The sequence below is a fragment of the Beta vulgaris genome, chromosome 9 (genome assembly GCF_026745355.1).
Source record: "Beta vulgaris subsp. vulgaris cultivar EL10 chromosome 9, EL10.2, whole genome shotgun sequence".
NCBI lineage: Eukaryota > Viridiplantae > Streptophyta > Magnoliopsida > Caryophyllales > Amaranthaceae > Beta > Beta vulgaris.
Window position 1 is genome coordinate 51639022 of NC_079210.1, and position 13212 is coordinate 51652233.

Genomic DNA, 13212 nt, shown 5'->3' on the forward strand with positions numbered 1-13212 from the left:
TTGTATAAGTGTCACATTGATCTTAATTAAACGCAAATAAGCTAGAATATTTCTAGCCAAATAATTAATACAGGAGATAGTAGCAACTTAAAGCAAAAGGAATAAACTTAAGTTTCTCTACATAAGGCTATACTATTGTATGTATCTCTTAATTGAGCTTGTTTCTTAACTTAAAAGATCGATCTTCACCCATGGCATTGCTTCTTTGACTGCAAACCAAAGCCCTTGGCATCTGCTCTTTTCATAATCCTCAGCCTTTTGCATGAATCAACAAACATACTGCGCAATTTGAAATAGAAGCTTTTTTTAATTAGGACATTAGATAATATTGAAAATCTTCCACAAGAAAAAAAAAATTATTAAGGGAATTTGTATTGACACAATTTACAAACAATAATTCAATAAAATTTTAAATCCTTTCAGATTTCTAAACCAATAACAATCTACAATTTATATACCTTTTTTGACGCTCACTGGGAACTCCTTGGTAATAAGAAAGACCCTACTAGACTAGCACATCTTGTAAGTCAGTCAGCCTAACTACACACGTCAACATTTGAGAGTAGGGTCGATATAAAGGAATCCCTCATCACAAACACAAGTAGATAATGAGTTTCCCACCACCTCAATCAAGCAAGCTTTTTTGATTATCTACAATCTATAATGTATACTAAAACATGAAGCCACTAAAATTGACTTTGCTCATTCCTTGGTAAATAACTTGGTCTCACTGCTAAAGACGTCAAACCATAATACTAGATGTAAAGTTTGACGGGTTAAAAGGGAAAAATATGAATACTAAATGTGTGAACATACTTATTGCAATATAAAGCTAATGGAAAATTTAACTGAACAACATATTGAAATTTTCCAATAGAAAATACAGGAGCAACAAAAGAAAACGGAAGGAGTACTATGCAAGTCAAACTAGAAACATCAATAATGAACAAATCGAGGGAGTATGCAACATTAAGATAATAAATTAATTAAAAATTCAATACTCCTTAAGTCATTTTATTTGGCATATCAATACATTACTTAAACAGATAAAACAGGCACCTGCAAATTATGAAAAGTTCTTAATTATCCCCTCAAAAAGAAGTTCTTAATTATCCTTTTCCATAAGCCTTCTCTCTACCCTCCATAATCACTTAGCTACCACCAAACTATTATGGGCCTATGTCCTAATTTACTTATTTTGGATATAAAAATGTTTGAGTAACGCTAAGTCGGGGTGTGCACAAACAGGTCCGGACCAGAGATTTCGGTCCGATCCCCGGTCCGCTAAATATCAGGATTTCGGTCCACCGGTCCAAATTCAGAAAATTTCGATTCAAGAAGTCCAGGACCGGAATTTTTCCGATCTGGTCCCAGTCCAAGAAAATCCCGAATTCCGGTCCACTGGTCCAGCTGGTTTCGATCCGATCCTGGACCGGTGCACATCCCTAACGCTAAGGGTTGGTTGTCAATCCTTTTAGAGACATTAGAATAAAAATATATTGATACGCACGTATTATGTATTTCTAACCAATGAAGATTCAATAACAAAAGAGTTATCAATCCTTAAGATCACTTAATCACTCTCCAAATTAGATATAAATTTTACTTTTTCAATTTTGGCACTAGTCATTCATCAATTACATACTTTTGTAAAAAATTAATTCACGATTGTTAGAAGATGGTACAAGGAAAAAGGCATAATCATTTAAGATTTTGTCAAAGTTTACAAATCGACAATAATCTCCACAACATGGCCTCTTTATGTGATACAAAATGCAATCATGCAAGACAAGGTAATGATGTATACGTTGTTTTAATATTTTTGTCAGAGTAGGAGAAAAAATTTGCACGCAATTGCAGTATATGAAATTATACCTAGTACAATAATTTCTTGATTGACTATGAGCAATTAGGTATTTCAATCGACAACTTTTTTTTTGTCAAATTATGGACAGTAATAATTATGTGAAGTTTCAAGTATGTCGGCAAAATGTGGTCCAGAAATCTTTACTATGATTTACTTCGTTTTGTAACTTTTGCTAGCCAGCCTTTTGTGCAACAATTTGTAAGCACAAGATACTGCTTATTGAAAGAAAAGGCAGCTTAAAAGGAGCAAAGTTAAGAAAATAACGTAATTAAAGTTTGGGATTAAAGTAATCCCCTTAACATAAGGGTTGTATGAAATTAATGAATAGTCCATCCGTTTATCAAATGATTAATTACATAAGGGTTTTGATATATTTATACATCAATTAAGATTATAAATAAGCATTAAATATATTTCTTATAATAGTATTATTTGAGGAGTTTATAACACATCACGAATCGATCGATATAATTAATGGTTATTTATTTGTTAATATTTTCATTTTTAACTTTTTATGTGCCGTCTTTAGGACTACATATATTGCTTTCAACTATAGAATTGCTCATTTGACTCACTTTCTATTTTACGATCTTTTAAACATAAATTTAACATTAGTAGTATTTTCAATTACCTATTACTAAAACCATAACTTACCATTACTTAGACCTTCTTGAAGGAGACATGACAAAGCAAGGGTAGAATACCTCACTTTTTGAGGGGTAGTAGGTCATTTTTCATACACTTGTAAGTTTTCATATACTATTAAAAAGTAAATATTGTAAGTTATTAACTTTATTATCAGCCTATGTTGGCTCCTCATTATGTGGGGACCTAGAAATATGTTATAAATTAATGCAAGTAAATATAGAAACATGAGATATTTCTACTCCCAAAGCATATATAATCGAGGTTAAATTTTGACTATTAATTACTCTTATTTACATTACTCTTATTTACATTGATAAAAATAATACGAAAATAATTGTATTATATAGTGGTATGAATCTAATGTTACAGTTTTTATAATTTTTATTTTTATATAATAAGAGATATTATTTGTGGTCAAAGCAAATTCTCATAAAACATGAATGCCTTATATTTTGACACGGACAATAACTCGTAATCATTAAAAACTTTTTTGATGGAATTACCAGCGTTTCCTGAAAATCAAGGTATCATACCGGAGTATTTGCTATATTAAGATGATAAAATTTTGATATAAATAGGCAATATGTATGATTTAAATATAAATAAGGATATATTCTGAATATAGAGTGAAATCATGTAAGATATTTAGTTTGAAGATTATTTCAATTGATTTTTTTTATAATGATATCTTATATCAATTTTGATACTCTTAACCTATGCTTGTGCTATATGTTAGATAAATCCTTCACAAATAAATTCATTAGATAATTAGATATAAATTTTTACAAATAAACTCATTGTCATTGATTCATTGTAGCCTATAATCTTACACCAAATGTCAACGAGCTATTGAGGTTAATTCATAGATTATTCACCTCTCAAATCACAGAATTTTAAGATCAAATAAATAAGTTATATCTTTATCGTTATAACTTGACGTACAAAAAACAAATTTATAGATGGATTAAAACAATTAAACATGAATATGCAATTATTCTATTGGTTAATTACACTGTGTATGGTCGTTGGGAAGAATAAAATAGATAAACTTACTTCCACGGGACATCTCCAACGAGCAACCAGTCTCCATCTTTGTCTTCATAAATGGGAACGTACTCACAATTGTCCGCATCTTTCAATGCCTCGCCTATTAATTAACATAGTTTGAAAACTGTTAGGACACTATATATGATATGTATTAGGAATATGATTGTTATTCCACGAAAATTGACCATAATTTAACAAAAACCAAGTTAGTTACAATTTATAGCACTTGCTCCTTATAATGATTTATGGGGTTTAATAGAATCAAATACTATTTTTTGGTGATCAAATATTAATTTAATTACATATTAAGCGTTGGATATTTTGCGAGAAAATATGTAATGGAGGAGCTCGATAAGAACTCATACATAGAGCTAACATCATATAACCCAACTAAGACATTGTAGAATATCGTTTGACTAATGCTGCTACTTAAATTGCCGATCATCATCAGAGAAGTAAATCAAGTTAGTCGATCATCTTTCAAAACTTGGACATATATATAATTCCATGGATTTGATAAGTCTCAATTAGTTGTCATAAGTGAAATTCGAAGGCGAAATGAAGTGTTCTAGGGTAGTAGTCTATGTGATTCATATATGCATAGAGAACTATACATAACTTTTGCATGGACGTACAATTATGAAGACGTGGAAACTCGCTAAAAATGTGCGTGGGAACTAGCTAGTTAGCTAAATCAAAGTTCAAATAGCTGCAAATCAATCCTTCTTCGAATCTATAAGATAGCTACTCCTATATGAAACCACACATAATTACACATTTTTTTGAATAGTGAAGTATACATTTCACGTTATTTAAGTACGAAATTTAGGTAACACACTTAACTTCATTAATATCATCATCATATATATATATGTGCGCGCACAAGTTTCACCAATGTAGGGAGTAAACAACATGAAAAATACATCACTATAGAATAGTTATATTTTTTTTGTTTGGAAACAAAAATTTAATTAGAGAAAAAATTATGTAGCTGCATATAAGAAGTTAAAATTGGAATAAATACGTATTAATGATCATTTATTGCATATGTTGATACATAATTTTTCCATAAATTTACCACTTATTTCCATTTAAGGTAGTGAATTTATGTTTTATATGCAACCCTCAACGCTGTATATAGCATAACCCTTTAATTAATTAACGTAGGAAGTAAAGAGTAAGAAAAAGAAGTTAACTCACTAATGCCAGAGCAGCTAAAGAGGTTTTCAACAGCACTAGTAAGGTCAGAATATTGTTGGTAACAATTGACATCAATCTTCCTAAGGAAAGGCACACCATCCATGCTAATCTTAACCAACCTCTTTGATGCCTCAATACATTCCTTCTCATTACCAATGCTCCTCCTCCTATATGAGCACACTGGCGGCCACCCGACCGCGGCGCTTTTGTTGTTCGCCACCGATACTTTCTCGGTGTGGCCGCCAACTATATCGGAAAACACCCTCTTTTTTTCATTTTTGATCTCCACTTGATCATCACATACAACCCTTATATTTCCACCAGGAAGGCCTAGCCTTAGTTCAGTGATTTCGTGTTCGAAACCCGCTTTCGACATTTTTATTGCTATGAAGGGAATTTTATTTGTTAATTAGATGAAGTTGAATGAATGAGCTCATAAAAATGGCTAACAAGTTAGTTTTTATACAAAGAAGAAGAGGAAGAACATGAAATGATCAAAGACAGGTCAAAGAGTGGGAAGTGGTCGGTCACATGAGAAGCAAAAGTGGGTCACCCTTTTTGTTTTTGGAAAAAAAATATTAACTCAATTTTTTAAGAATATATGAAAGGCCAATATGTGTTATATTAGTAATTAAATAATGTCAGTTAATTAGGATGCGTGGGGTACAAAATATGAGTTGCTAGCTTTTGATGTTTGGTTAATTTGGTGGAATTTGATTATGGTCATTTTGATATGGTGGATGGAGACATGGCATGTGAAATTTTGCCTTGTTGTGGGAGGAAGTAGGGTATGTTATATATCACTTATCGTGGACATCCATGATGTATGCTCAACGAGTGTCAAAGTAATGGTATATATGCATATGATCCATCTTTTCATGGCATAATATATGTAATTTAAAGTTGTTCAATTAAAGGATTATATATAATGCAATAAGGCTATACTTTTTAATCTTGATTTTGGTTAAAACTTTAATTTTCACCAAAATTAATTATTAAAATCTAAAATTTGATGCTAAAATTGCCTTTGTTTTATTCAATTAGTTGAAGTATGTGTTATCTTTTACTATAACTTAGGTTTTATCATATTTTCAACTTCAAATATATGTTGTTAACATTTATTATTAGTTGTAACCCTTGAAATTTAGTTTTGATTAGTAACGCTAAGTTTTCGTACGTAGATAATTGATTATTGGTTGATCAAAATTAGCAAGTGATGCTATGAGAATGATTAATTTAAATCTGATCTGAGCATGACTCGATCCGACCATAAGAATTTGATTCAAATCCAAAAATGTGAAAAATTTGACCCAAATTTATAGAAGGTGGAATCTAAGTAAAATCCTACAAATTCGATCTGAAATCGATTATTGTTGCAAACTCATCAACCTTAGGTAATATTGTAGTATCACTCATGATTGCTTTAAAGGGATTTAATAGGTTATTCATCCAACAAAATGAATCTTTCTTTTAGGAAACTTATTTCCTTACTTACTCCATACTTAAGCGTCCTTGGCTGGGAATAGTCTTGGGAAAGGTGACCTCCTAGGAAATTTCTCAGGATGCGCATGAGCTAGTGAGGACAAAATGTGTTAGAATAACTTATGTTGGTTAATTATTGAGAACAGTTGTTTGCCCTGGATGCATATTGGTGACAATAGACTCAACTTCGTATGGGTCAGGGTGTTACAAATGGTATCAGAGTAACCCTGTGATCGCATGTTGATCGTGTGGATAATCCAAGGTCAGTCACCTAACATGGGAGGATTATGGGGTTACATCACCAGCTGCGGTAGAAACTGTGATTAGTTTACAAGGTGGGGTAACCCACCACAATTCGTTGTGGCCGAATATGTAAAATCCTCAGGTGCAATCAGTGAGTTGATGTCCTCAAGATGGGGCGTATGTAATACTGCTCATGTTTGCTTTAAAGGTATTTAATTAACAAGCTACTCATTCCAACATGATGAATCTTTCTTTTAGGAGATTATTTCTTTAGGTACTCCACAGCTAATTAAACGTGCTTGGTTGGGAGTAGTCTTGGGAGGGGTTACCTCCTGTAAAGTTTGACTTTGAAAAAAGTAGATAAATGATCTTTTTGAGAATGAAGGAACTTTAATTGGTGACAATCGCCTCGTGTTAGTTGATTTGAGCTCTTGAGTTCAATTGATATGGTTTCCTTTTTACCATAAATGTCGGGAAACTAGAAACCTTGACATTTAGTATTATTAGCTACCATCGCACAAGCAAATTTATGATTCGCCTGGATGATTTTTCTTTCTTTTATGTCAGATTTCAACGAGTTCTACTAGGATTTTTCTCTCCTACACTCACCCGTTCAATTTCAAAAAGAAATAAATGAGAGCGTTCCGATTAACCAGCGAAAATCAAGTTTTACTTTTTTTTTTTCTCCTCATGGGATTTTGTTGATACTATGTGGAGCCACTGTCTTGAGCAGTTCCCCATTATTTTCATATTCGTAACAGTGCGAAAAGAAGTACCAACTCCAAGTTGTTCAAGACAAGAATAGTAGAATGCTGGCGTTGAGTTTCTCGTCCCTTTGCCTTAGGATTAGTCATCGTGAATGTTTTAGGTGTGATTAGTGGTGCGTGAACTAAGGATGGAAGTAAGAGTGAAGATTGTAGAAAAACGGAACATTAGTAATGATAGAAGGAAAACAATTGTTAACCTTACTACGGTGGCCGACTAATTAAACTAGGACAACGTTTAACATTAAGTTCATTAGTACGTACATATATACTAGCTAAGTAATGATAATGGTCTGGGTCGGGATGAGTTTTGGCAAAAAAAAAACAAGTGGCCCGTTTCAGTCTAACGCCTTGGACCTGGCCAAGCTACGTGCCGATATTCCTGCGTAAAACACGCTAATTCGGGCGGGGTCATGCAGGCTTTTTGGACCATCTGGGCTTTAGCTTATTAGTTTTCATATTTATATTGCACGTGCCTCGGAAATTTGGCCAAAAAATCAGGTCGAGTCGGGACCAATTGCGTCACAAAATTTCGTGCCCAAAACCCGTCCATTTTCGGGCCGAGCCCGCGAGCCATGCCCATATTAATCATCTCTAATATATACTTATATGGATACATACATATACATCCTCTTAACATGTGAATCAATTTCTTAATAGGATTTGATGTTCCTTACTTATCTACATGGAACAAACTGAATTTAGGCAACCCATCTATCAACTTTAAAAGTCCTCATCTTACCTCCAAAACACAAAAGACATGGTATTTTAGTTTATCATTGAGATCAATATCAATTACCTATACAACATTTTTTTTAAGGTAAGATGAAGTCCCTTGCAAGGAAGGGAGGAAATTGGGGATTCCTCCTTGCAAGGGGTAAGACTCGACCCCGTGACTTTTGGAATCGGAGGTGATGCCAATACCACTAGACTATCACCTGTTGTTCAATCACCTATACAACATAACACACAAAATATATAATGCACATGGTTTCACTATAAAATTTGATTAATTAGAAGCTGATTATAAAAGGTGGTTCCAAAGCCCAAAATATATAAGCTAAGATCTCCCATCATGAAAATCCTTACAACGAGAAAATATTCGATCACGAACTAAAATTGTTTAGTGTTTCAACTTCCAATGCTTACTGAATATGGAATTCGACCGACATGGAGACATATGTAAGTTCGACATTCATTGGTTCATATCCATATTGCAAATGATCTTCATATATAAGGTATATTAACGTTCTTATATGCGTAGTTTTTCCCATTTTTGCATGTGCATACAATCATTAACAAAGTATCAGCGATTTGTATAATTTCGGTAGGTATGTATAAGGTCGTTAAGCTTAATTAGCTGATTAGATTAGTTCGTCTAGTATTCAGTGAAGAGATTATAAAAATAAGGGACGGCCAGATTATGTTGTTTATTCGGCCGAAATATTAAGGATGGTGTTTCATATTCGATATTTATCAATAAACTTGATAATAATTAAAAGGATCTCATTATTCATAATCATTTTTCGTATATTAGGTAACTATCTACTCTCTCCGTCCCAAAATTTAGTTCCCATTTCATTTTGTACAGTCTCCAAGACGTACTTTTGACCTACAATATCTTCTATTTCTTATTAGTAAAAAAATATAAAAAGTTGATATTACGAATTTACACATTGAAACGAATCTAACAAGATCCCTCATGAATATATTTTTTTTGTATACATTAGTAAGAATATTTGGTCAAATTTTTTAAAATTCCAAGTACGCCCAAAATAGAAATGGGAACTATATTTTGGGACGGAGGGAGTATTTTTTTTTTTGGTAAAGAAGTTCATCCTTGTGAGAGAACAAGCTAACGGGATTTCATCTCAAAGTGAATTTGGTGAAATTCGAGCCTAGGCTTCACATGAATTCGACCACTTGGCCAACTATGCTAAGGACCCGAATTGCTTCTCATATCAACTCACTTTATTTGTAATGTTCGTTTTCTTAGTATATATACAAGCTAAGTGCCATGTCAATGTACTCTACAGTCCTCCTTTAGCTATTTTTTGCTACAACTATATATCTTTTATTATCAAATAATTAAGAGCATAGCGTAGTCACATATATAGGTTAACCGTACCTAGGCTATACATATATAACTTAACAAAATGACGGATTCATTTCTTTTGTTATAGTCCCTTGAGCCTCTAATATTTAAGATGGCGTGCATGGGTGATATTATGTACAAGTATTACGTAGTACCAATTTCTTAGTCAAGTGATGTACTAGGTAGCGGAATTTAGTTTAAGGCAACAACTTAGCTTAATAGCTTTTGATTAATCCAATTTTATGGCTGATTTATTCATGTATTAGTTACATATAATAATATCGCTTAATTTTAGATCTAGTAAGGGTATGTTTGGGAACATAAGCTGAAACTGATAAGGTAGCTGAAATGAGCTGAACTGATAAGGTATGTGAAAATTTCAACACCTTAAATTGAGATGCTATATTTCATAGCAACTCAATTTCAGTCAATTTTTGAGCTTAAATTTTATTCAAGCTCTTTATTCCAAACACGACTATTTAGTTAATTTGTGACTTAAACTTTTAGTACCTACTCATTAAGGTAATATAAATGCATTGCCAAACAGAACGTGAGTACTCGCATCTACTCTAACACTAGGGGAAAAAACATAAAGGGCTGCGCAGGAAGGGCTGCGCTTTTCGTAAAAGCGCAGCCCTACTAGTGAAGGGCTGCGCTTATTTAAAAAAGCGCAGCCCTACTAAGCAGAAGGGCTGCGCTTATTTAAAAAAGCGCAGCCCTTCACTAGTAGGGCTGCGCTTTTTTAAAAAAGCGCAGCCCTTCCTGAAAAAATTTGAAATTTCGGAATCGCGGGCTTTGAAATATTGAGCGGGGATTCGTCAAATATATTATCTCTCATTCTCTCTCCTCTCTCACGTCCCTCATTATTCCTTTCCTCCTTCTCTCTCATCCTCTCTTCTCTCTCATCCTCTCTTCTCTCTCAAAATCTCCCATAAACATTTGCGACAAAAACCTTGAAATGATTTGCACTAAACATGGCGACGGAGTCCGATTGCCTATTGTGATACCTTTTCGGAAGCGGAACGAGCCAACAAGTCAAACACACTGCTTTGCTGTGATGTTTAGGCTTTTTAAGCCATTCGAGTTTGTTTAAGCCTCCAAATAGCCATTTTAAGTTTTTCCGAATTTTTTTTTTCCCTTAAATTATGTATTTGGGTTTTGTTTTATGTATTTAAACATTATTAGGTTGTAGTTCTTGTATTTTCAGATCTATAATGTTCTTGTATACTTCTCTTTGTTTATATGTTTTGATTAATGTTCTTGTATACTTCTCTTTGTTTTGATTAATGTTCTTGTATACTTCTCTTTGTTTATTTTGATTAATGTTATTCTTGTATGCTTCTCTTTGTTTATTTTGATTAATGTTCTTGTATACTTCTCTTTCTATATAATTTTTTGTATTTTCATCTTTGTTTTGATTAATGTTCTTGTATACTTATTGTATACTTCTCTTTGTATATTAGTTTTTGTTCCTTTTTTTCATTTTCGTTTCATTCTTTTTATTGTTTTGGGTTTAGTATTTTCGTTTCGTTTCTCTTCTCTTCTGTTTAATTTCAGAAAATGTGAGATTATGAGTAAAAAAATGACAAAATTTTTTTTTTTTTTTTTAATTTTTTTTTTGGTAGGAAGGGCTGCGCTAGTTAGGAAAAAGCGCAGCCCTTTAGCCCAGAAGGGCTGCGCTAGTTACTTAAAAAGTGAAGGGCTGCTGTCAAAAAGCGCAGCCCTACATGCCTTTTTTAGCGCAACCCTTCTTCATTTTTCTACTAGTGTAATATCTTATATCTTAATGTCCAGTGTATACTACTTAGCTTCTGTAACATTACATAAGCCACGGTGATGTCCAAATGAGAATCTACAAACTGATGATAACATCTAACATTCTAACCGATTGACGATAGATGTTTAATTAAAGAAAACCTCAGATATCTAATTCATTTTAGGTGGTTAAAATTAATATAATTCAACTCCCATTTATGATATTCTTTTAAGGTGCCTCTTTCCTACCGAACATATGTTACCAATTGAGTAGACAAAGAATAGGGTTACAAAATTTTTGACCCTACAATAAGGTCACACGTGATCTTTTCCATGATTCTTCCCCACTACGATTTTTATTGTCTATTACTATTACTAATTAAACCATGTCAATATATTATAAAAAGGTTTTGAAAAGAAGAAAAAATAAAGGACCAATAACATCAGATACACCATAGATTCGAAAATCATTAAATAATAAAACAATAGGACAGTATAATATCATGTTTAATTAGTTTTTGTTAGTTCTTTAAATTTGATTTTCTTTGGCTCTATCTCTAGGTCAATTCAGTTGTTTACTTCAAGATTAAGTTAGGTGAGCCATTATAGAAGTGGGTGTACTATATATTCGGCTTGATCCGGGAGAGATATACGTGGCGGCCATTCGGTACTTGGTTGTGATAAGAGAGTAGTAGTTTTGATTTGTGGGATTGTGGTTAGGAGTCTTTTCTCTATTAATAAGCACGAAAATAGTGATACTACCATGTTCATAATACATTCGAATTAAAGGTGATCATAGGCTGGTTCGGGCTGAACCGCATCTTAAAAATGTCCATTTGTTGGGTCGGCCAAAAAATAGACTAATAAAGAGTCATTTTTGGCTTATATATCCAAAGCAAAAAAAATCGGGCTGGATCAGACACGATTGCGGGCCAAAAAATCTGCCCAAAACCCGCAAAAAATCGAGGCGGGCTGATTTGATCAGGTCTAATCCGAATGTATAATATAACTTAAAAAGTAATAATTCATCCATCATTTTAAACTAATAGTATCAAAGATGAACATCATTTGGACTTTTACATAGTTTGATAAACCTATGCGTCCTAGAATTATTCTAATTAGTCTCACATTTTAATTAGTGATCTCCGATCCGACCTAGTAACTATACGTCATCACAATTTGCTAATTATGTTAATTGCTATGAAATTCATATCATACGCAATGTTATATACTTATATATTGGATTATTGGTCCATATGTATATTTTGTTATATCTCGAGTACATATTATTTTTCCATTCATTTATAGCATAGACAATCCATATTATTTCCACCCAAAAGAGTTAATTATGCAACATTTCATATCCCGAGTACATATTCTAATTCCATTCTCTTGTGGCATAGATAATAATCCATATTATTTCCACCCAAAAGAGTTAAGTATGCAACATCTCGGTGAGAAAAAAACATAAAAGAAGTCTGATGAGTGATCTAATTAGCTTCTCTTTATCTCACCCTAGAAACTTATTACTTATTTTTGTCAGTATCAAATAAGAACATACTAGAGAAAATCATATCCTACCTTATTTCCGTTTACTTAATACTACATTTGATTTTGAATTAGAATAAATTATGATAATTAGAAATTTGAAAAGTATACGACGAGACGATTCCAACAAGCAAAGATCCCGCATGAATCATTTTTTTTTTATAAATCAGTGTCAAATTACCGTCAATGTTCAGTCACAATTGTTGACCATAGATCAGAAAAGAACTATTCGGACTAGATCTGACCTAAATAGATTCAGACCATATTGCCTCACGTCAGGTCAAGAGAACATAACCCTAGAAGTAAATTCTAGAATTTCGAAGTGGCTCTTATGGATGACGGTTAACTGAGATACTAAATGGGTGGTTCTGGTTTAGAAGCCTATAGTTGATTTGAAACCCTAGTGCACATGATGTCCTCGTCTTAGACCTATAAGCGATTACGCATTCACAAAAAATATTTTAGTTCAATTTAAATTCCCATTTGCCTATCGATTATTGGGTAGATCTCGTCTGTTATCATTATTAAGTTATTTTTTTTTCAAAAAAAGTCGCTCACAAAAT

General features: G+C 32.8%; 1 protein-coding gene across 1 annotated transcript; it reads right to left on the reverse strand.

Moving 5' to 3' along the window:
- On the reverse strand, window positions 1-5293 carry LOC104904637 (auxin-induced protein IAA6). The gene is made up of 3 exons (XM_010692945.4): window positions 4763-5293; window positions 3569-3662; window positions 1-279 (listed from the first exon to the last, which is right to left on the reverse strand). Exons 1-3 carry the CDS (start codon window positions 5136-5138, stop codon window positions 186-188), a joined length of 564 nt encoding a protein of 187 aa, XP_010691247.1. The 5' UTR covers window positions 5139-5293; the 3' UTR covers window positions 1-185.
- Window positions 5294-13212: the final 7919 nt, after the last annotated feature.

Coding starts and splice junctions, on each gene's coding strand:
- LOC104904637 (XM_010692945.4), bottom strand. CDS start 5,138: ATGTCGAAAGCGGGTTTCGAACACGAAATCACTGAACTAAGGCTAGGC. Junction 3,663..4,762: donor CTTTAGCTGCTCTGGCATTA/GTGAGTTAACTT, acceptor GTTAATTAATAG/GCGAGGCATTGAAAGATGCG. Junction 280..3,568: donor GTTGGAGATGTCCCGTGGAA/GTAAGTTTATCT, acceptor CAAATTGCGCAG/TATGTTTGTTGATTCATGCA.